This window comes from Ammospiza caudacuta, chromosome 22, assembly GCF_027887145.1.
Source record: "Ammospiza caudacuta isolate bAmmCau1 chromosome 22, bAmmCau1.pri, whole genome shotgun sequence".
NCBI classification, from domain to species: domain Eukaryota; kingdom Metazoa; phylum Chordata; class Aves; order Passeriformes; family Passerellidae; genus Ammospiza; species Ammospiza caudacuta.
Window position 1 is genome coordinate 3,263,278 of NC_080614.1, and position 24,275 is coordinate 3,287,552.

Consider the following 24,275-nt stretch of genomic DNA (forward strand, 5'->3'; position numbering starts at 1 on the left):
ATAGTAGACATATTCTTATTTTGAAATCAATTAGTATATAAATTAATGGTACTTTTCTCTATATACAAAAATGAGAAACTTTACAGTTTTTAATGCATAAATTAATATGAGCAGAAATTTCATATTTTTTTAGGGCCTGATGATGTCCACAGCTACACAAGCATAGTGTGACAGTAGTAGTTCATACTAGGTATTTATTACTAGTAAGTATTTAATACTAGGGAATTAGTAGTATTAGTATTAAATTAGTGTTAGTAATTCATATTAACTAGTATTAATTTCTTAGTTATTTTGTATTAAATACTAACTATTGAATATATATTGAATATTAAATTAATAATAAATTATTTAATTATTTTTGAATTTAATTAAATTTAGTATTAGTATGAAATACCCTAGTATTTAATACTAGGTATTAACAGTAGTAGTTTTTAATACTAGGATTCTCTAAATGGCAACATGCACCAAACCAAGTGTGTCTCATAATCTGCTATTCAAAGATCAATATGAAGCCTATAACATGCAGTCTGGGATCTATCTGTGGTTAGCATACTCTGGTTAAATTGCAGCTCTAAAACCTCTGATAAATCACAGCCTTAAAGAAATTATTCCTCAGGCTGAAATAATTGTGGCAACATAATAGCAGTCTCATTAAAATTATGTCCTTGCATATAGATGACACAGAACATTTTCAAATACCAAAATGTCTTGAAAAATCTATTTAGCTTGGTTTTGGGTATTCTGTGAAGTTACCATACTGTACTGGTGCTAAAATATAATTTTAATGTGTCCAGTTTCTAGAGAATATTTATGGGATAAGAACAAATACTTGCAAAGGTCTGGTTTCACTTCTGACCTCTTGCAAACAGTTGTCTCTGCTCAACTGCCTGTATTTTATTATTTTGAAGTGCTCATGTAAAAGTACATTTTTATTTGTACCTGCAGATTACTTGCTTCAATAAAATATTAAAAAAACTTTGCTTTTAATTCCTCAGAAAAAGGATTTTGTGAAGAACAGCTGTGTTACTTTCATATGACTGTGAGACATAGGGTTAGGAATTACAGGGGTATTGATTAAAAATAGATATTTAGATGAAATATTGTTTAATCAACTGCTCTGTATGATAATGTGTGTTTCAAGTGATTACAGAAGAATTTATCTGTATTTATTGCAAGGCTGAGAGTTTCACACATGTCTTGCATATCTTTAGTAAATGTATTTCCACAGAATGTTTTTTTGATAGTTTTGAAATGGGTCTGTAATTCAGCACCAAAGAAAATTTGAGGGAGCACCTGCAAAGTTTTCAGCACACACCATCACTATTTTCAGGTCTCATTGTTATAAATCACAAAACATCCTACAACTTCAAAAAGCAACAAGTAACACGTATTAGTTCATTGTCTCTAATAATGCAGCACATAAAAACTCTCTGAGGGTCAATGCCATGATTGGGCCTGTAAGTGCTGTTTACTTCCTTTTTTTTTCTCTTTTGGTGTTGAGAGATTAGGAAAAATGGCTTTCCTACAGAAGAAAAAAACAAATAAAAAAGAAAACAAAACCAGCCCTAGGCCATAGTAAACACACCACAATGCACACAAAGAACTGTACTGTTGAGACATAAACTTTAAGGAATTTAGAGATTTTAGAGGAGCTAAGATTTTAGTTAGAGATAAGCTTTATTGGAGTTAATTAAAATAAATGGGTAGGCCTTGATGAAGTTGAGTTAGTAGTTAACTAATAATTGATTGCTTGTCAGCACAATGTTTGGTTAGCTGGGTTTATAATGAAGAATATAGAAACTGATAAATAGCTTTTAGGAACATAAGAATTATAGGACTCTTCTGTTGTGAAATCAATTGAAAATGGGGAATGACAGTTCTACAAAGGGTTCATTTGTCATATTTGCATTGAAAAGGCAGAAAGGTCAGAATGAGGAAGACTTCATATACTTCCTCATTTTGGGACTCCTCCCCATGAAAGGGACCACCGACCCATTTCAAGGAACAAACTACCCATGCTTAATGGCTTTTGAACTAATTACCATGGGAAGTGGGGAATGGGATGTACCAAAATTATGAATATGCATTTGTATTTTATATATATAATATAGTATTTAATAATACATTTATATATACAATAGTACAGTATTCAATATTTGTATAGATAAAAGGACTCTGTAATCACCTGTAAATCACAGGGTGTATTTGGGAGCTATCCCACAATAAACATTCCCTTTCTGACTTTAAACTGTTAGAGAGTTTTTGTCCATCACAGTTGAATATTGGTACTAGATCAATATCCATATTTTTAATAGATCACTGTGACAAGGCAACACAAACCATGCTTCCATTTCAGGGTAAAAAATGTAACATAGCTGCATGTGGGCAGCACAGTGGGGTCCAAGCTGGTTTCTTGTCAAAATTTTTGCTGCAATATTTCCTATGCATCACGTGCCTGGGAGAAAAATGTCCATAATACAAGAAGTAATTAATTTTTTAAGTTAACAACAGAAAAGCAAATTCAAAGGCTCTAAAGATGCAGATAACCTCTAATTTTAGACATAGCAATGCATGTAATATCAATTTAAATCTTCTCCCTACTTATCCTACCTTCTAATTAACATCTCTTCTTGTCTTAATGTAGATTTTTAGGAAGGGTACTGTTGCTTGTGTGAAGTCAGAAGCCTTTTTGGAGTTGTATAAATGGAACACATTTTAAATCTTAGATTTATAATTTAATGTCAATAGACATCAAAAACAATCAAAATTTAGTACAGCTACTTGGGTGCTCTTGTCAATGTGAGGGGAAGGACAACAAACAATTTAAGGGAGGGAACACCTCTGCTATAGAAGCAGGACCAGAGAGTTGGTGTTGTTTAGCCTGGAGAAGGGAGCACTCCAGGACTTCTAATTGTGGCCTTCAAGTGCCCCATGGGGCTGTGAGAGAGTTGGAGAAGAGCTTCCAACGAGGGCAGGTAGTGATAAAACAAGGGAAATGGCTTTGGGATAGAAGAGGATTGGTTTCCATTAGATATTGGGAAGAAATCCTTTGGTGTGGTAGTGGTGAGGCACTGGCACAGGCTACCCAGGGAAGTGTGGCAAGAGAAACCCTGGAAGAGTTCAAGGCAAGGTTAGATGGGGCTTTGAGCAGCGTGGTCTAGTGGAAGCTGGAAATAGGCATAGTTCAGGTCCCTTCCAACCCAGGGATTCTCATGTGAAAAACACATTCGCTCTCCTCTGAAAATTTTAAAAGTTTAATAAAGGCCAACAGGAGACAAAGATAGTAAAGCAAGGATTATGGCCCAAGAGCACACTGTTATCTTTGGGGATACCCCTTAAATACCTTTTCCCTTACATCAGCCTGTTGCATATTCATAGACCCTTATGCATAATAAACTTTTTCCCAAACTAGTTTACATGTTCAAGAATTGTTTAGCATGGGTCCTCCTTGGATCCACTCTTTTAGAGCATGGGTATTCCTTGGGTGTGGTTTTAGTCCATTCTTATCACCTCCAGCTTTTGGGCCTTGCTCCACTCTGCCTTCAGACAGTGAGTGCTGATAGGTGGCAGATCTGTACAGGTGTCCTCATCGTGTGTGCATTGGATGTTATCCCATCCAGGCAGGCAGTTTAACACAAGCATAGCTATTTCACTGAGCCTAATTAACAACAGAAATAAACACTATATCTTTATAGCAAAGTTACTTTAACACTACACATATAAAATCCATTTTAATATTTGCAAAAAGCCAATATTAAAATATGTATCTATAATACAGAATTTGCTGAACCTCTGACTGCCACCTGATGCTTAGATGCTGTCCAGGTGCACTACACACCTGCAGCTGGTGGCAAGCCTCTACTTCTGTGTGTGTGGATTTAACATTTGGAAAAGGTACAGGACAGAGTATCTGAGAGGGAGGGAAGAGAGCAAATGAGCAGAGAGACAAGAAAGAAGAGACAAAAGGGAGAGTAAAAGGGGAAAAGCAAAGAGGAAAGAGAAGAAAAGAGAGAGAGGTGGAGAGAGAGCAGGACAAAGATGGCCAAGAGAGAGGGAGAGAGACTGAGAGGCAGGGGAGTGAGCAAAAGAGAGACAAGGAGAGACCCAGACAAAGTCAAAACAAACAAAAAAGAGTAAATCACACCAAAGAAAGAAGGAACAAAAAGAAAAATATTACAACTTCACAGCATTACTTACTTTGTTACACTTCCTCAGATACACTTCTGTGCAGCTTAGTCACGTGAGGAACAGTTCACCATTTAAAAATTTTGTAGAAGTTTATTAAGGGATAAAAGGGATAAAATCCAATGCTGGGGTGCTTGGCTATTTGCCAAATACATATGGTTAACTTAGCACCATGTTCTCTATGTACTGTTACATTGCAATAATATTCATTAAAGAATTTATACCTATTCAAATATTCTTTTGAGTTTAGATGTTCTTCTGCTTGGTTTTAACCTTTGACTTGTCTTCATGCCATTTTGGAGATTAAACCAATATATTTTATTTCTTCTTGTGGTTCCGTCCTGTTGTATTTTCACTGCCTGATAACAAGGGTCAATAAGTTCTTTTTTTCAGTGCTCTGGTTTCTGTTATCTTGTCTTTTAGATTTCCTGAATGTGAGAAATCACCTAATTATTTCACACGATATTCTGAGTTAGTGACATGGAAAAGCATTTTAACATTTCACAGTCTTTATTATACTACAGTCTAAGATAGTACATATTACACTACTATTTATAAAAGCTATACAGTGTAAACATAAACTGACAGATTGTACTATATCGAAAGCAGTAATTACAAGTTGTACTATATCAGGATTTTTGTGATCAATAATACCTTGCAAAAGTTGATACATAAATGAGAAAGCCAATAACTATATTTGTTATTTATATCAGTCATTTGAGAGTAAAATTTGACATCAGTTTCAACACAGATTAATACAAGAGCACAGAGTGACAGGACAAAAGGGAATGGCTTCAAACTGGTAGAAGTTTTCAGGGAAGCTCTGATTTGCCAAATGTGCCACTTCTACCTCAAAAAGGAGCACAATGAAATCTTGCAGGACTGGTGGGGGCAAACTGGGGGGAATTGGTGAGAAGTGGGGTTTTTCCTTTCTGCTCTGTTGAAAAAGGGAGTGTGGCAGCCTGGGACCAAGGAATATTGATGGCAAAGTGCTGAAGGGTGACAGCATCCACCTGACAGCAATGTTTATCCCCTTCCCTCAGGTTGCAAGTCCTGTTTCTGTGTGTGTGTTAGCATGACATGAAATAAAATATGAGGAAAATGAGGGCAAAAGGTTCTAGCAGGTGTGTGTGTGTGTGTGTGTGTGTGTGTGTGTGTTAACATGACATGAAATAAAATATGAGTAAAATGAGGGCAAAAGGTCCTAGCAGGTGGCCGGGCCCGTGTGGGGTTTGGGATACACATTCCCACGTGTGTCCCCAGCTGATGGGATCGGTGGCCACGCCGGCGCAGAGCTGTGTTGTGCTGCCGGGACAGTTGCTTGGAAAAAGAAGGAAAAAAAAAAAACCCTAAACAAATCGAAGAGGAAAAACTCACCCAGGCAGGCAGCAGCAGGCTCCGGCGTGACCGAGGTTTCCAAGGCTACTGCAGCACACTGCCAGCTGGGACACGGCCGCTTTTGGAGTCATTTTGTACAATTTTTACTGTTTGAGTTGGTGGAGCGACTCGTGGCTCAGGTTGTGTGTTGGGGGGGAAATTGCTGAGTGAGGATTTATTTGTTTGGTGCAAGCCTTTGCAGGGGGGGTTGGGCCATGCGAGCTTTCCTAAAGAGCTCTGAGGGGTGTTTCCAGCTGAAATCCTACACCACGACCGTCGGGAGCCACAGAGGGGCCGACATCGTCCTGCAGGTAGGGCTGAGGCAGCTGAGCATCCTAAAATGGGAAGGGGAAGGGGAAGGGGAAGGGGAGGTGATGGAGCCCTCCATGCAAAGTGTGGAGGTACCAGTTTGTGCTGGAATTGATGGCCAGAAAAGGGGCTTGGCAAAGCAGGGATGAACCTGGAGCCACCTCCAGCAGCATTCCCTGTCTGTCCCTTGCCTGTCCCAGTCTGCAGGGGTAGCAAAGCGCCATGCAGCCCTGGAATTCTCCGCCTCAGACAACAGCTTCATCCTTCAGGACTTCAACTCCCCCCACGGCACCTTTGTCAACAGCTGCCAGGTGCAGAACGCGGCTGTCAGGGTGAGGCCGGGGGACATCCTGAGCTTCGGCACTGCCGGAGCCTCCTTCGAACTGGTGCTGGATGGGGCTGCCCAGGTAGGGCTGGGGGTGCCCGGGGAAGGGTGGGTGCTATGGCCCATGGAAGGATGCCCATGGGCAAGGGTGGGTGGGGATGTCCAGGGAAAGGTGCCCGGGGAAATTGGTTGGGTAGGTGCTGCTGTCCAGGGAAGGCTTCAGAAGCAGGAACTCACTCCCAGCTCATCTGGAGATCCTGAGGAAAGGTGCCAAAGCTGAGTGTCAGGAAAATCCACAAACGCCAGAGGTTTATGTCCAAAAAGGAGACAGAGGAGTCCTTCACCTTTATTCAGGTAAATAATTCTCCCAATTTATCTCCCAGATAAATTATTCTCCCAGTAAAGGGAGAGAGTCCACTGGGGCACATGCCCCTGGGGTTTTCTCTCTCTCAGGGTTTCAGAGGGCACAGCCTCCTCTTATCCTCACTCCTGGCCACATGGTGCCTGTTTCCTTTTCCCCCTGGCCGAGCTCCTAGGAAGGTACAGCCTTCCCGAACCACCTACCACATATTCCCCCCTTGAACCTACTGTTTTACCCCAAAGTTCAGGAGTTCAGGCTTATGCAGACCCTTGCCTATCTCAGGAGCCAAGCTATCTGGGCTCTACAACAAACCTGCTGCCCAAAGTCAGTAGAGACATTAAGACCCCTTTCAAAGACATCAACACCCATACCTTGACCCATCAAATTATTTGTAAAGACAGTAGCTCACATCTTTCCTATCACGGGGGAGGAGGAAATCAAAAGCTGGAGCTCCCTCTGCTGAAGAAAGTCAGGCAGTTCGGTAGGAAAATGGAAAAGCGCAGGACAGAGATGCATTAGCAAAGGAAGACCTGGAAAATGTCCTTTCCCTCTGTTTGCATTTTATGTTTCCTCCCAAGCCACTTAACAAGAGAGAAGCTGGGTTTCAAATAAAGCATAGAGCAACTGATAATCCTCAGTAATATTTTTATTATTTTGGCTCTTGAAGAATCCAAGATGCTGCCTAGGTAAAGCTAGATTGTGCTGGAGCAGTGAGCAGTTGAATTCCCAAGGACAGGTGAGCAGTTGGATTCCCAAGGACAGGTGAGGGGCTCAATTCCCAAGGGCAGGTGAGGGGCTCAATTCCCAAGGGCAGGTGAGCACAGGACCGGATCTGCACAGCCTTGCAGAGCCTGTCCATGGGGTGCCTTTTCCTCACTCTGGGATCCTCCTTTGGAGGGGCAGCTTTGGAGCCTGACCCTGCTGCCTGCAGGGAGCGAACCCCTTGCTGTGAAGTGTCTGACGAGGGAAGGGATCTCTGCTCTGAGTCTGAGAGGAGGTGCTGTGCAGAGGAGCACACCTGATGGGAATCATGTCCTGCCATGCCCACACAGGGACCCTGTCAGGTTTTTGTGCCATCTCGCTGGGAGCCAGCGCTGTGGGCAGCAGCAGGAGCAAAGCAGCAGGGCTGGGATGTGCCCTGGGAGAAGGGAAAATGCTGGAGGTGCAGGGAGCCTGCACTGGGGTCTGGGGCTCTGTTAACAGCTGGGGGTTGAAAGACCCACACCCAGGTCTGACCCCCTGGCAGATGTTTAATGCAGCCCTTGTCACTGAGACCTTAGTGGTGGCTTGTCCCCACTGCCCTGGAAAGCTCTGCTCTTTAGGAGAGCAGCACACAGTGTCCTAATTCCCAGTCTGACAGGCCCAGCTGATAGGAAAGCAGGAACACAATGAGGGGCTTTGGTTTGCCTGGGAGAATGGGAGAAACAAATGGGATAGGACCATGTGTGAGCCAGGAGAGCTGTGAAAGGAGTGCTCCTCGATTGTGCAAATGATGTGCAGAATTAGGGCAGTCAGATGCAGAGGGAAAAGCTCAAAAAGCAGAAAACCCCAATAATTTCCTTCTGTTTCAGCAAAGCATCTGGATGCCCTGATTAAAATCTGATCCTCGCATAATGGAAATGGGAAAAAACTAAAATTGTGCTTCTGCTTAGATCTGTGCCTGGGTTTTCCATGACACAGTGCATGTGAATCCAGGGCTAAAATACTTCCTAAAATCTTGCAGATAACTTGGTGCTTTCCCACTGTAGATGTCCTGCCCCCCCTTGAAACGTCACGTGGGGTGGAGTGGGCAGCTCCAGGCTGTTGCAGAGCCCAAACTCCAGACTCCTGTATCTCCTCTGTGCCTGCCCTCGCTGCAGGGGCAGCTTCCCCCCGACTCCCTGGGCAGAGGGGCCCCCAGAGCCCCTGGCCATGTGCCCCATCTGGTGCTGCCAAGGCGACCTGCAAGTGCCCGGGACAGGAGCGCAGCCAGTGCCACCTCTATGGACACCTCCAGCAGGACCTCTGCCCTGAGGCCAGGTACTCCATGGTGCCAAAAACAGCCATTTCTGTCCTGGTGGCCTCACAGAGCCACTTGATTGATTGGAGCAGAGCAGTGACAAGCGTTGAGCAACTGGGTGTGAGTCATTGTCCCCTGGAGCTGATCAAAATCCATGTGTGGTGCTGGGTGGCATTTGGGTCAGGGAAGAAATGAGCTGTGCCATCACAAGGGGAACGCTGTTGCCCTTGCAGAGAGACATTTCCTCTTCCTTTTTCCTGGTGTGACTGACTTTATCTGCACTACCAACTCCTGTGCCTGTTTCTGACTCCTGTGTGAAGTGGGTTTTTTTCCACCCTTGAAGTGGCTGTCTCAAGTGAAAACACTTGAAAATAGGTCTGTATCCAGTGCACCTCTGGAAATAAAGTATGTGATAGAGCAGGGCAGAGGTGAGGGTTTGGGCTGGAGAAGGTGACATTTGCCATGGATGTTGTGGCCTGGTGCACAGTGCTGGCTTTTCCTGCTGTGGGCTTGGGATTTTTGAGCTGTCATAAGCAACACAAAGTGAGCAGTGAGGCAGCACCATGCAGTCCCAGTGAGCAGGAAACCTCAATGTGGGCAAAAGCAGGGACAAACACAGCCAGGGTAGCACAAACTCCTTTTTTTGAGAACAACCCAAAGGATCTCCATGCCCTAATGGCAGTGAGCAGCGCTGATCCCATGAGGAAAGACAAAAAAGCAGAGCTTTCTGGGGGGCTGGCCAGTGCTGAAAAATAAGGGCAGCCTCTCTCTGCTGTGTCTCTGCTGCTTTTAGGCTGTTTTGGTTCCCAGAGGTGAATTAACTCTCTCTTCTGTGCAGACTGTTTGCAGTCTAAGTTTTTTGCAGTTGGTTTTCTTTTTCTCTGCTGGTTGTGAGGTGAGCTCATGCCCTGAATAGTGGCCACTGCCTTGGAGTAGTTTTGGGACAAGGGAAAAGGGTGCTGCAGGGAGCATTTTTTCTGCCTGCAGCCACCTCTCGTGCTGATGATTTGCTCTCTTCCAGTCTCAGCCAGCTTCTCAGGTGATGGTGCAAGCAGTGTGGGGAGAGCCCCTTCCCTGGGGCCTCACAAGGTGGATCTCCTACTGCAGGGGAAGGTAATGCTGGGGAAGGAGCAGGGAGGGAGGACCCTGTCCTGGTCCTTGGAGGAGCAGGTGAATCCTGCCCAATGTCTGTGTCCCACCAGGAGTACCAGCAGGGTGTGAGGGCTGCCACCAGAGTGGGTGGATGGGGACAGGGGGTGGCTGGAGGATGTGCCAAGCCAGGGACAGAGGGTCCCTTGCTGATGGTTGGTACCCCTGGGCAGGGGGTCTGGAGCTTCTGTGGCTGCAGAGTGACCAGTGGAACCTGGATCTGCCAGCAGGGTGAGAAGCTGCTGGAGAAGGAAGTGGGCCACCTTTTTGGTTTGGAAACAGAGTTAAAGGGGAAGGATGTGGTGATGAGAGACCTACAGGAGGAGATCGCAGCCATGGCAAAGAAACTGGCCCAGGCAGCCATGAGGAACGAGGCTGAGCTGACCCAGAAGCTGCTCACCTTCAACCAAGAGCTGGGAGCCCAAACAGAGGAGATCAAAGCCCTGAGGGAACAGGTACTGGAGGCACCAAGCAGGGAAAACACCTCTCAGGTACAGGTGTGTTTGTGGGCTAACAGCCATGTTTGAGCAGGAGAGGTTTGTGGGTCTGAAATCAAGGGAAATGAGGGGGAGAGCCAGCCTTCCTTCCTTCCTTCCTTCCTTCCTTCCTTCCTTCCTTCCTTCCTTCCTTCCTTCCGCCACTTCCTTCCGCCACTTCCTTCCTTCCGCCACTTCCTTCCGCCACTTCCTTCCGCCACTTCCTTCCGCCACTTCCTTCCGCCACTTCCGCCACTTCCTTCCGCCACTTCCTTCCGCCACTTCCTTCCTTCCGCCACTTCCTTCCGCCACTTCCTTCCTTCCTTCCGCCACTTCCTTCCTTCCTTCCGCCACTTCCTTCCTTCCCTCCCTCCCTCCCTCCCCTGGCATTAGGATTTCAGCAGGAACAGCCAGATGCTGTTCCTGCTCTTTAGCATCTTCAAATACCACATTTAGGATGGTATTTGAAGTTGCTAAAGAGCAGTCCAGCCAAACCACAAGTGCCAGCTGACCCTCCCTGAAGGGGTAGCAGTCAGTGAACGTTCTGCTGAGGAGCACAGGTAAATCTGTGTTTTGCAGATCAATGACCTGCAGAAAGGCTCAAACCAAGTTTTCAGCCATTCCCTCCACAAGAGAGACCTGGAGATCGGGAGGCTGCAGAGGGAAAGTGAGAAGTTGAAGAAGGACCAGGCTTTGACTGCAGGTGTTGTATCCCTGGAGCTTTGGGACAGGGCATGAAGCAGATTGGGACTGGCTCTGGATAAGGAGCAAGCATTGGCCAAACTGTACAGGCAACAAATTATTCCTAGTGCCTTGTGGGAAGGGACCCTAAAGAGCACCTCATTCCACCCCTGCCATGGGCAGGAACTCCTTCCACTGTCCCAGGTTTCTCCAAGCCCTGTCCAACCTGGCCTTGGGCATTTCCAGAGATGGGGCAGCCACAGCTGCTCTGGGCACACTGTGCCAGAACCTCCCCACCCTCACATGGAAAATTTTCTTCCCAATATCTCATCCAAATGTCACACCTGGGTGACCTCTGACCAGAGTTGTTTTCCTCAGGTCTGGTGAGCAACATGCAAAGAGAACTCCTGCAAAAGGAGCAGAAAATCCAGCAGCTCCAGCAAGAGACTGAAAAACTGAGTAAGGAAAACCGAGAGAAGGGCAAGCAGCTGGCCGTGGTTTCAGCCAAGGTTGGTAGCACTAATTAGGGGCTCAGTAATTTATGAGCCCCTGCTTGACATGGGGATAAGGTGGGAAAGCAGGTGAGAAGGGTGGTGCTTCTCTCTGGTGAGGATGGTAGCAGTTGTATCACTGGGTGATGGTCCATGACCACGTCTGGGTGTGGCAGGATGCCCATGGATCAGGGTCTCCTTCCCCAGCTGGATCTCCCTCCTTGCTCTGCATCAGGTACTGTGTGCCCTGGGCTCCTGAGCACAGCAGCTGTTTGTACACACAAAATATTCCTGCCAAGGTCCTCCCGAGGAGCCATGGCACTGTGCCATGGGGCTCCCTGTGGCCCAGCCTGGATCTGTCCTTAAAGAAGGTGGCTTGTGCAGTAGCAGGTTGTTCCTCTGCATGGGCAGCTCCTCCTCGACTGGCAGAGCTGCACTGGGAGCATGATAATGGCAGAGATTGTGTTGGCTGCAGTGCACCTACCAGGAGATCACAAGGATTGACTTGTGAATACCAGAATTGCTGAGGTTGGAAATGACCTAAGGATCACTGAGTCCAGCCATTACCCCAGCACCACCAAGGCCACCCCTAAACCATGTCCCCAAGTGTCTTCTAAATTCTTGCAGGGATGTCAACTCAACCACTGCCCTGGGCAGCCTGTGCCAGTGTCCCGTTCACAGCAGGAGCAATGGTATCACTGCCCTCATGGTTATTTTCCTTGGTTGCCATTCCTTCTAGTGCTTGAGAATTAAAGAAGAAAAAAAGCACGAACTCAGAGAGCAAGAACTAATCTCCTGCAGAAATGTGAGTCAAAAGTCACTTTGGGTAAGCAGTGGCTGTAGGAACACATCAGTGAGGGAATAATTAGCTGGGCATTGTAAGGGAGCTGTTTGGAACTCAGCTCCTGTCCTGAAAGGCACATAATGGGCATAACACCTGGGGCAGTCCTGGATCAGCAGCTCTGGTTTACACTGTGAAGGAGAGGGTGGGGAGAGGGGGCTTGTGGGGGGGGGTGATCAGAAATCAGATTGACTTCCACTTGTAAGCTGATGGAACCACAGTAAATGCAGGTTAGAAGAGAATTCCAGTAAACAGAGTGAGTTAGATGGGCAGAAAATCTTGCTGATCAGTGGAGGTCATCCAGAGGGGCAGTGCCCAGCTGCCCTGGTGAGACCCCCACCCTCGCTGGGCTCTTACAGCGCATCAAGGAGCTGCAGCGGGACCTGCAGGGGCTGCAGGGGGAGATCCAGAAGCATGAGAGTGTCCAGAAGCAACTGGCTGAGAAAGCCAAGGTACTGCAAGGAACACACTGAATGCAGAGGACACACAGAGGGCAGGTGCCATCATCCCAGGGGGGTGGGATGGGGACCAGCAATCCCTGGGAGGACAGGCTGGGTGAGCAGGGCATCCAACTGCCCTGAGCTCTACCATGGACCCTGATGGAAGAATTAAAATATATGACAGAGTGCCCTGTGTGGGTGTTGGGTGAGGAAGTCAAGGCTGGACAATGTCCCAGGGATGAAACCCAGACAAAAAGTGCCGTGAAGGGTCCATGCTGCAACCCCACTCCCTGCACCAGGACTGCTGTGTGTCTCCTGGTGTTCCAAAAGCACATTTGGATTTGTCTGATGGGAACAGTGGTTGGAATGCCCATGGCATGGTTTTGGATGTCACTCTGAGGTGCCAAAGCTCTCGTTGCAGGCAGAGGAGGAGCTGAAGGCAGCATGGTCCCAGCAGGCGCAGCAGCTGCGGGAGATGGAGCGCAGGGAGCGCCTGCTGCAGTCTGACATGCAGAGAGCTGGGGAGCAGGTAGGGATGGGAACATCACCACTGGGCCGTGGGCAGCACAGGGATGCAGCTTCCCATGGGGAAGATGTGCTGTGGAAACAGAAACCCAGAGCCCTGAGCACCAAACCCTGGCACGGAACTTACCTTGTCATTGGGTGAATATAAAAGGCTTATCCAGAATTGGTGTGGGCAGCGTAGACAATGTAGCAGTCTATTAGCATACAGAAAAGGAATCTCTAAGCTTAGTTGTGCTGCCTGGGAGCCACACCAACCTTCCTCAGTGCCTGGGTAATGCTGCTCTGAGCAGGGACAGCCCTTTGCAGATAACATCACCATCAGTGATCAGCAGAGTGGCTGTCAATGATTGGTGGTGTTTGTTTCCATGTGTGGGTCCCTGCTGCAGCTGGAGTCCTTCAAGACCCGAGTGATGCAAGCCTGTTCTCCATCAGCAGCTGGCAGCACAGGGAAAGCTGTAACAGAGCAGCAGGTGAGTTTGGGCAGCAGCTCACAGAGACGTTCAGAGTGGCTCACGGCAGCTGCTGCAGAACAGCTGTGGTGCCTGCTCCATGTGCAGCTGGGCTGCAGCACCTAGCCTTCTCCAGAGGAGGATTTGGGCTGTGGCTGTCCCAGGTCAATGGCACTGCTCCACTGTTAGAGCAAACCAGCCCCTGGCCAGGTAATAATTGGCACAGACTCCATGAATTCACAGAAGACTGATCAATAATCTTTATTAAGAAACCCATTGCTCTTTTTATATCCTAGTTCCCTGCAGGTAGAATTGATTGGTCTTTAATTAAAACACCATCACCACTGCTTATTAAGAAACTCCCCTTTGGTAACAAATCTCCATAACGCATTCCACGTGTTCACAATACCAGGTGCAGCAGGTTAAGATAAGAATTGTTTCTCATTCTTTTCTCTGATCTTCTCCCAGACTTTCCCAGAATGATGCCTGGGAAAGTTGTGTGTTTCTGTGGCCAGACGTGCTGCCACACTCCATGACATGAAGGGGACACAGTTCTTTTTGTTTCCTAAAGCTTGGAGGGAGTCAGTGGTCTGTGACAGGGACAAGCCCAGGAGTCTGATGTGGCTGCCAGATTGCAGGAAGCCTCAGATGTTGCTCTCTGAAACAATCCCTGGCCCCTCAGCTGGAAAACAGCATGAGCCTTATCCTCCTCTTTCTCCACCCACTTTTACCAGGTGATAGAGAAGGTCAGGCAGATCTCTGATGAGAACCAACAAAGTCATGAGAGAGAGAAGAGTCTGCAGAAGGAATTAAGCTCCAGGCTTGCAAAGGAGAAGGAGGTGTCTGCAAACATCGAGGTGTTCAAGAATTCCCTCCAGAAGCTCCAGGTCAGCCCTTTAAATACTGAAGACCAAATAGCAGCTGGGAGATAGTGGCACAGGGTGTTTTTTTGGCCTGAGGAAAGGTCAGAGTAAAGATACACCCCTGAAACAAAGCATCATCCCTAAGTGTTGATGTTCCCTGGAGTTTGTCACAGATTCTCCATAAAGCCCATCCTGTTCCACCCCTTGCAATGTGCTGAGACGCCTTCCACTGGACAAGGCTGCTCCAAGCCCCATCCAGCCTGGCCTGGGATGTTCAGAAATGTGTCATTTGCCAGTCCCTGAAGGCCACTGACAGTGGACACTGCCTTGTTCCCCTCTGGTTCCATTTGTTCCAGGCGTGCCTGAGGAGCCCCTGCAGCAGTGCCAGCCTGCGGGGGGAGCTGGGGCAGCTGGAGCTGGTGTGCCTGGATCCCTCTGTCTCAGCCATCAGGACAGCAGTGGTGGACATGGCACGTGGTCCCCTGTCCTGGCTGGAGGGTGCAGAGCAGCTCCTGGACAGCGTGGGGATGGACCTGCACACCTCTGGCAAAGGTCTGTGTCCCTGGGAATGTGGGATGTCCTGGCAAGCCAGATGTAGAGGAGAAATTCCAGCGTGAGCCACTCCTTGGGGAGAAAAATCACAGAATCATGGAAATTTTAAGGCTGGAAAATATCTCCAAGGCACCAAGTACAACCATTAAGCCAGCACGGTTCCCAAGTGCCACCGCCTCGCACTTTTTTGAACACTTACAAGAATGTGTTCAGGCCCATTCCAAAGCCTGACCATCCTTTTCATGAAGAAATTGTCCTGGATATCCCTAATATGGTGTATGAGCACCCCACACAGTGAGGCTCCATTGACTTTTGCAGGGCTGTTGGCTGCTCTCGGGAGCTTGTTGGAAAAGAGCCAAGAGATGGCACAGAGGAATCAGATGCTACAGGTACAGAAATATTTATGCACATAAACCAGGTGGATTTGGACTCTTTCTATGGGTAAATATGATGGCAGTCCCAAGCAAGCCAGTGCAGCACCTGGACTGCGGATGTGCAGTGTCTGAGGTCCCTGAGTGTACAGGAAATGTAAGGTAAGGACGACAGAGCCCACTGGCAGTGTGTCCTTATCCTAATGCAGCAGGATGGAGAGGAGATCTCTTTTGTGAATTTTTTGTGAGTTTTTGTGAGGTTTATTTCTTGCCCTGCTGCTGACACACTTCCTTTAATACCTCCATGTCTCCCTGCAGGAGCAATTAGAGAAGCTCCAGGAGCTGCAGGCAGAGCTGCTGCAGGAGCACACAAAGGAGCTGGAAGTAAAGCATGAGCAAGACTTACAGATAAAAATCCAGCAAATTGTCCTGGAAAAGGACAAGGAGAGCAAACAGGTACAGTGGCATGGTTGGTGTTTCAGAAGAGGAATGTTATGCAGGAAAAATGGATGTCTATAGGAGTGTTGGATAACAGGAGGAGGAACCTCTAACTCCAAACTGAATGCAGTCCCAAGGGACTGGATATCCTCCCATATGGATCCAGGAGGTGTAAACTCACAAAAATATCCATGGTGGAATGGGGAAGCACCTGCAGGTAACATCAGGATGCACAGCCTCCAGTCAGTCACCAGGGGACAGCGGAAAGCAAGGAGCATCGTGATCCACGAGCTTAGGGAAACATTGCACTGCTGCTTCTCAAGCCTTCTCTGCCTCCCTCCCCCTGCTGGGGTCCTGTGGGCTCCTTTTTGGCAGGAAAAGGATATTGCTATGGAGCAGGGGGCAGCAGTCCCCCTCAGCCCCAGGGAGGCCCAGGCCATTGCACCAGTGGCTCTGGTGTGGGGTGCAGTGTCAGTCAGGGCGTGAATGGGTGTTTTGCCATGTGTGTGTTGTGATCATGGTGGCCTTGTGGGACAGTTTCCAGTCTGCTTCTGTGCCTGGCACCTTGGGAGTGGTGATTTCCTGGTGTTCAGTTTTCTGAGGATTCAGGCAAGGAGCAGCCAAACAGCTCCTACTCTGTCTCTCAGCTGTGCTTTTCCCCAGGTGCTCTCATCCTCTCCTTCACTGAGTTACCTCGTGTCCTGGCAAGCTTTTCTCCCATCATCTGCCCCTGCTCTGGAGCAATGACCCTCCCTGGAGCAATGACCCTCCCTGCTGCTTTCCTCCTTGGAGCTGAGGTCTTTTTTTCCTGAAGTGAACCTGTGGTCTCTTGATTCACAGATTGTGGAAAGTGCCGTCACTGAGGAGAAGGAAAAGTGCAAGAAATCTGTGGAGGAAGAACAGAGGAAGATCCAAGAGTTGGAAAGCCACCTTAGAAGCATGGCTGAGGTGAGCATGGGAGATGTAGCAGAACAGTTCACTCTTGGAATGAAGAAAAGGGAAAGTGTAGTGTGACTCCAGGGGCTCAAATCAGTGGAAGAAGGGGTTTCCCTGCCCCCCCAAATACACAGAGAGCAGCTCTGCACAAAGAAAGGTGGATTCCTGGCTAAGCTAATTACTGATAATTTCCTCTGGTAGGAAACAGCAAAGAGGGCAGAGGAGCAGGAACTGACAGAGGGAAAGCTGAGAGAAGCTTTGCACGAGCTGAAGAAAATCACTGCACAAGAGGTACTTGCACTCACCTGTGCAGGTGGAGGATGCAGTGCTGGAGAAGAAGGCTTCCCCCATCCCTGAAATCCTTCCCTTCCCTCCATTCTTGTGATCACCATCCAGGAGAGATGATGCTGATGGTGATCCCAAAAGAAACCCAGTGCTCCCAACCAAGCTCCCACGTCTTGTTTCCCAGGCTGTGTTACAGCAGCAGGTGCTCCAGCAGAGCCAACAGCTCAGGGCTGTGCAGGAGGAAAATGAGCTGCAGAGGCAGAAACTGCAAGAAGAGGTGGCAGGATATAGGGAGCAAAGCAGGCAGCATTCCCTGACCATCCTGGCTTTAGAGGACAGGCTGCTCGAGGCCACTCAGCAGCAGAAGGTGCTGGAGGAGGAAAAGGCAGCGCTTGTGGAAAAGATGGAAGGTAGGTGAGGGTTGTATGGGATGTGCCTGTACCAGGAACTGACTGGGTTAACATGAAATGTGTGTGGAGATGGAACAGTGAACAGCTGCTGTAGAAAACATTGGGAAGATGTTGAATGAAGGTTATTTCCCTGCAGGACAAGCTGTGTGAGGCCCTGCAGAAGCCATTTCATTGTTTGGTGGGTTTGGAGAACAATTTTTCATTGTTTGGTGGTTTTGTCAGGGCTTTGCCACTGGAGAAGGGCTCTTTGCCCTCTAAAATTACAGACTGGTAATAAAACAAATAAAATAACAGCTGTAATAAAATTACAGCTTTGGGCTTCTCCAAGACAGAAGCAACCCCAATAAGGCTGGATGTCAAGAATTGTCCAGTTGGCCTTGGAACTGGGCTCTCAGGGACATGGTTTCCCAAACAGACAGTCCTCAGAGCTGCCACATGAAGGAAATTATTTGTGTAGCAGAAGCAACAAGCATGTAAGTGTTTCAAAGAAGTAATAGGCCTTTTTTGTGTGTGTGTCCTTTAGGACTTCAGTGTGATGCCCACAGCCCAGCACCAGGAGCTTGGCTGGAGATTTGTCCTGCCATGGAGTCTCATGCTTGTCTGAGGTGAGCAGCAGTTGCTGATGGTGATCAGAGATGCTTAGAGAAGGGCAGGGACCACTTGGGAGAGCCTAAGGAAGTCCAACGCCACCTGTCCCAAGATCTTTTCAGTCTGGCACAGGACTTGAGTCCCTTTGCTAGGCTGAAGTGATCCTAAGGGCAAAGAGCATCAAAGTGATGCCAAACAGCACATGACAATCTGCCATCCCCTCTGGATGGCTCCAGGTGACAGCAAGTGGTGTGGCCAATCCCACACCACAGGGTGACCCCCGGGGACCAAAAGGGAGGTTAAAAAATAATTAAATAATAAAATATTAAGCAGGAATGCAGCACAGGAAGGCATGCATGGGCTCCCTGCAATGAGGTTTCCCGATGGCTGTGAGATCTGCACTGATCTTTCCCAGGAAACTGCGGGAGGAGCTGGCAGTGGTGCAGGGCACACTCCTGGAAAAGAAGGCAGTTATCAGCAGGCTCAGCAGGGAGCTGTCAGAAACAAGAGCCAGGATGTCGGACATGAGAGGTGGGTGATGTGCACTGTGTGCCTGCCATCGTCCCCATCCTCCTCCAAGCATGCACAGATCACATGAAATTGATGGCACAACTCTCAGGCAATGCTGTGTCCTGCTGGGGTCAAAGCAGGCAGTCTGTTCCCTTTGGGAAGGTGAATTTCTCCCCATCCTTGGCTAAGTAATAGCAGTGACAATGAGAGAGCAGAGTAATCAGGGGGAGAGCAGGTAGACAAAAGTGAGCTCAAAATCACACTGGTGAACTTCTTGGAGCTGAAGATGTTCTAAGCCAGTGGACTGGGAAAGCCTTGCCTGAAATTCCTCTATGAGCAGGGCTGTGAACACGAGGAATGTGTGGAGTCAAAAACTGCAAGTCAGAAAATGCTGGTGACGTGTCCTCCTTCAATCTGAAGGAAAATTGCCACAGCAAGGAATTGCCCTGGCTGGTACCTCCACAAAGAGACTGGGATTTAGTAAAGCAGGATGTCCTGTTGGTGTGGCCCAGGATCTGAGGGCAGCTGCCAAGGGCAGGACTCTGCAGGGATGAGCCCCATTGTTGCTCCCATGAGGGTGCACCAGCTGCAGATCCCCCAGGACTGGGTGGTGAGTCAGCCAGCATCCCACGAGGCTGTTCTGTGCTTAGGGGAGCTGAGTGAAGAGCAGAAGGTGGAGCTGGAGCACAGCCAGAGGCAGCTGAAACACCGGGAGTGGGAAGTCAACCAGCTCCGGGAGAAGCTCTCCGAGATGTCCAGCCTTGTGGAGGAGAAGGATCAGGCCCTGAGAGCAGCAGCTGAAGAATTAAGGTACACCCTGACATCACCCAAGGCTTCACAGACGCCACTCTGTGTGTCCCCAGCAGCTGATGGTGTTTAGGGTTCTCCTCAGAGCAAAAGGCACGTGTGAGAGTATCAGGATGGAGCTCAGCTCTGAATCCATGACACATGAACTGAAATGGGGGTTTAGTGGAGCTCATGCCAGTAGATCTGTTACTCAGGCACTTGTATCTAAGCAAGTGTTCCCACCCACACCATGGTAGTCATCAGTGGGTGCCCAGGGTGCTGCTCTCCACAAGCTGTTTGGGTCACCTTCATCCATCATGGGGTCCCACAACTTCTTGTCTCTCCACACAGCCAAGCCCAAAGGCGCTGCCAGGTGCTGAGGGATGCCTCCCAGCAAACGCTGGAGAACGCAGAGGATGCTCCAAGGACACCAGTGCAGCTGAGTGAAGCCTCCCAGAGGGTGAGTGCTCGTGGAGAGCCCCGAGGTGTGGGTTTGCCAAGAGCACTGATGGGATCACGGTGGGAGCCAGGGCTGGAGCTGCCCTGCACTGGCCCGAGGCTGGGATGGCCGGGCACCCTCTCCGAGCCAGGGCTGCCTGTGCTGCCTCTAATCCAGGGAACCCTCAGCCCCCACCAGGCTGCTGCTGGTTAATGAGCTGATGTTTGCACAGCACTTTGGAACCACCAAGTGTTGTGCGCGCTAATGGCTGCGTTAATTGCCAATTAGAGGGAATAGCAACATGCAAGCATTCCTTCCTTTTCCCAGCTTGCCAGGCTGTGGATGCTGGCTGTGCAGGTAGTGCAGAACCAGTTCTAGGGTTGGATATGCAGAAGTAGGGGCAGCTTGTTGCACAGGACAGGAAGAAATGCTCCTCATTCTCCTGTGCCAAATCCCTGTTTGATTTTCCCGAGGCTGGAAAAGGGAAGAAGTGGCAGGTGGTGGCGGCAGCAGATGGAGGGGCTGTGGGAATTGAACGTTCTGTACAGCGAAGGTGGCAGCCAGCAGCGTGCCAGCGGGGCCGGCTGGCTGCGGGGGCGCGGTGACTCACTGCCAGCTGAGGAGGGGCGGGAGGCACTGCCCGTCCTGCTCCGCATGCCCTGATGGGGAGGGAGATCCCAGTGCTGGGGGTGCCACTCAGGAGCGGGATGGGCTGAGATGTGGGGTGACAGCAGCCAGACCGGAGCTGGGGGTCTGCAGCCATCATCAGCCCTGTGGCCCTAGCCCCATCGCAGGGTTTTGGATGTTTGTCATAATGTGGCGATCTGGATGGGGCTGGGAGAGGCAAGCACATGTAGAGAGTGATGTCCAAGTCTGTGTAGGGACAATCTCTGAAGTGCACCAGTGTTTGTGTGTCAATGGCAAATGCTCTCTGGTGGTGCAAAGGACAAGGGGAAAACGCCAACGTGGCTGTTCAGAGCTGTGCACCAACCTCTCCTGGCTCTCCAGAGCATTTTGCAGGGTTCTTATCCTGACCATAGCAGGAAGGAGGTCTCTGACAAGTTGTCTATACACCCCCAATCCATGGAGATGCTCCCCAGGCTTTGCTCTTGTGCCAAGTGCCCGGTGTCTGGCAGCGGGGCTGTGTTTGCATTGAGCTTGTGCTGTGCCAGCTGCAGACTGGGCAGAAGCTGTCTTCTTTCAGGAGCCACCATCAGCCTTGGCTGAGCTTGGTGCCAAGTGCCAAGGCCTCAGGCACGAGGAAACAATCCAGCGCCAGAAAGAAGGTTTGGCTGAGCTCCGGGAGAGAGTGAAGATGCTGGAGAAGAGACAGTGCTCAGGTGAGCAGGGCTCTCCTAGAACTATGGAATGCTTTGGGTTGGAAGAGACTTTAAGGACCAACTTGTTCTGCTCCCTGCCATGGGACACCTGCCACTGTCCCAGGTTTCTCCAAGCCCCATCCAGCCTGGCCCTGGGCACTTCCAGGGATGATGCAGCCACAGCTGCTCTGAGCAACCTGTGCCAGGGCCTGCCCACCCTCACAGGGAGGCTGGGAAAGCTGGGCAGCCTCAAAGTTGTGTGGAGAGTGGAACAATTTGTCACCTCCAGGTGCTGTGAAGAGCGATTCAGAGCCACTGGTGGTCTGGATGGAAGACTTACCAGAGAAAATAGTCCAACAAAGAGGTCTTGAGCTGGAACCTGTTCCTGTGTCGGGAGAAAAGCTGAGGGCTGGCAAGGTAGGGAGGCAGTGTGTGGTTTGTAATGCCTGTGACTTTGTTTGGAAAGTACACTCTGGGAAAGGGAGAAATAGGTTTTCAGAGCTGCTACAAAAGGAGTCAGGGTAGGAGATACAGCTGATGGATGGCAGGCAGTGCTCCTGCAGGGCTGGCAGCTCCATCAGGACCAGCACATTGCCTGGGATGCCATGGGCTGAGCAGGGTGGGAGGCTTGGCACCACAGCAATACTGGAGTGGTTTTCCCATGGGGCGAAAGGGAGGCACAAGGCCCCTTGACCAAAAACCAGGCCCAACATGGGCTCCATGGGTCTTTCCCTGTCTTTGCAGGTTCCTGACCATGTTCTTAATGGGAGCTCATTCAGGATCACCAACAGCACAGTGAGCTTGGAAATGGCTGAGGCGACAGACTTGGGTGAGAAGATGGTATGTCAGGGATAGATGTGGTAAATGGTGTAGAGTGTGTGTACATGCCCAGAGTTTGTGTAGAGTTTAGATGTTTTTTGAAAACATTTCAGAGGCATGTCACATCAGGATGCTGCAGGAATTTGAAGATTAACTGCTCTGTGGTCCAGTTAAAGACACCCCTGTCCATGGCAGGGGGGATTGGTTGATGACCTTTAAATTTCCTTTCCAATCTAAACTATTCTATGGCCCAGAGCACATTGTGTGTCTGCCAGGACATCCTGGGACCCCAGAACATGCCACGGTACATCAGAGAGGCTGGGGAGCAGTGGAGGGAGCTGCCAGGGAAGGGGTCCATGGGTAGCACAACTGGTGGGTTGTGCAAGGGGGTTCCTTCCCTCCAAAAAATGCAGGGAAGTACCCAGCAGGGAAAACTATAATCTTAGGAAAGGAAGCAATCCAATTCCAGTGAGCTGTGCAGGTGTGAATGAGATGCAAACCTACTTTCCTTGGGACACTGTCATGTCCTCAGGAAAGCAGACAGAAAGCAGATGGCTGAGCAGCGTGATGGAATGCAGCAGACCTGGTAAATAATGCATTGCCTCTTCTTCCCACAGTACCTTGATGTAATCGGTGCTCTGGGAAGCCTGGTGGAGATGAAGGAGCTGTCAGGAATGCAGCCTCTGCAGCACCTTCCTCAGGAGAGAAGGGCAGAAGTGGGACTGCAGAGACAGAAGGCCCTGGAGCTGTTGTACAAAAAGATCAGGAACCTCCAGGTTCGCCTGGAAAGGAAAGAAAAAGTGCTGAAAGATTATGAGGGAAGTGTGGAGCAACTCAGGTATGGAAAGCCAGGGTTCTGAACAAGACCTGCTCCTTGGATGCCAAGTGACAGGGAGCCTGGGGCAAGAAGTGACATGGCACTGCTGAGTCCTGTCTCTGTCTGGGACCAGTCTGTGTCTATGGCCACGGTACAAAAGTCAAATGTCAAGAGGAGTGGGGAAACATCCTCCCCACTCTGCAGTGCTACCTTCTGCAGCCTCACACAGTTGAGCAGTGTCAGAGCCAGGAAAGCCTTGACAGGTTCCCTTGTCCTGGGTGGCTGGAGCAGCAGTGGCAGTGGCAGCAGCTGGGACATAGGGACGGTGTCAGCAGGACCAAGGAAGGCATGGGAGAGCACAACTGAGGGTCAGGGCGTTGGTAAGGGCAAAAGACCAACAGAATCCTCCCCTCCTGTTTGGCACAGGCAGAGCCAAGCTTCCCTGCGAAGGTGCCAGGAGGAGATGTCCAACCTGGAAGATGAGGCCCACAGGGAGGCAGAAGAAAAGGCCCTGCTGAGAGAGGCTCTGGAGAGGATGCAGCTCCAGCTGGACCAGGAGAAGAGGCTGCGACAAGCGGCCAAAAGGCACAAGGTGAGAAGGCAACACCCAACTCCTGCTCTTTGTACAACAGGCGACTCCACCTGTTGGGAACCATCCACAGAGTGGTCAGTCAGACCATCCCAAGAAGCTGGAGGTTCCAGGCCCCCAGTGCTCAGCCACAGCATCGTGGCCACATCCCTTGATGAGGCTGGAGGAGGTGCTGACACCTGTAGCGATGGGTTTGCACCATGTATGAGAGCGAGGGAGAGGACCAGGTCATGCTGAGCTCTCGAGGTCAACGCTGTGTCTGTTGTCTCTGTTCTGCAGCCTGGAGCCACAAAGACTCTCTGCTCGGGCAAGCTGAAGGCCAAGGGGTGCATGGCAGGTGCTGCCAGATTGGGAAGATCATGGGAGCAGCACCACAGGGACCTTCACTAGGCGGTGGTCTGCAGTAGGAACAGTCATTGCTGTGGACTCTGTCAGGGTGGGGGTGGCACGAGGTGAGGGTGCATTTTGAGGAGCTCCAGTTTGTATCCCGTAGCTCCTGGGCACACTGGTGTGACTGTAAAATGTAGGACCTGACTTTCCCACATTCTGTGTCCCATAGAGTGTGGTGGGTTTTCTGGCAATGGAAAAGGTGGTGAGGATATATCCAGTGTACATGTGTGTGTGTGAATGCAGCCCAGTGACGTGTGAATTCAGTTGTGGGGGGCATGTCCTGTCCTTGCTGAAGTGGCCTCAAGCACATGAAGCCAACATGGCTTGAAATATCCCTTGCAATCCTGTGTCCTCCAGTCTCCATCGTGTCACGGGGAAACTGGAACGTAAGGCATGATGCAGTACGGAATTCTGGAGTTCCTGGTACTCCCCAAGAATGCTGGACCTGCCACCTGGGAAGGGGGAAGAAGAGGACCTGTGCCAGCCACACCAGTACTGCAGCAGCATGAGGCCGAGCTGGGGAGATGAGAGCGACATGCTGGTGGGGTGGGGTGA

The 24,275-nt window shown here is 49.4% G+C and overlaps 1 protein-coding gene across 1 annotated transcript; it reads left to right on the forward strand.

Moving 5' to 3' along the window:
• Positions 1–5,777: 5,777 nt before the first annotated feature.
• FHAD1 (forkhead associated phosphopeptide binding domain 1) lies at positions 5,778–23,822 on the forward strand. Its single transcript, XM_058818903.1, has 28 exons — positions 5,778–5,873; positions 6,072–6,278; positions 8,306–8,576; positions 9,578–9,669; positions 9,933–10,160; positions 10,761–10,884; positions 11,241–11,371; positions 12,093–12,158; positions 12,554–12,646; positions 13,056–13,163; positions 13,546–13,629; positions 14,343–14,495; positions 14,828–15,023; positions 15,342–15,412; positions 15,713–15,850; positions 16,673–16,780; positions 16,970–17,059; positions 17,238–17,463; positions 17,987–18,068; positions 18,467–18,582; positions 19,212–19,371; positions 19,699–19,807; positions 20,991–21,126; positions 21,395–21,522; positions 21,850–21,945; positions 22,542–22,762; positions 23,168–23,333; positions 23,610–23,822. The coding sequence occupies exons 1-28, from the start codon at positions 5,778–5,780 to the stop codon at positions 23,718–23,720; spliced, it is 3,807 nt and encodes a 1,268-aa protein (XP_058674886.1). The 3' UTR covers positions 23,721–23,822.
• Positions 23,823–24,275: the final 453 nt, after the last annotated feature.

Coding starts and splice junctions, on each gene's coding strand:
- FHAD1 (XM_058818903.1), top strand. CDS start 5,778: ATGCGAGCTTTCCTAAAGAGCTCTGAGGGGTGTTTCCAGCTGAAATCC. Junction 16,781..16,969: donor ACCTTAGAAGCATGGCTGAG/GTGAGCATGGGA, acceptor TTCCTCTGGTAG/GAAACAGCAAAGAGGGCAGA. Junction 21,127..21,394: donor GGAGAAGAGACAGTGCTCAG/GTGAGCAGGGCT, acceptor TGTCACCTCCAG/GTGCTGTGAAGAGCGATTCA.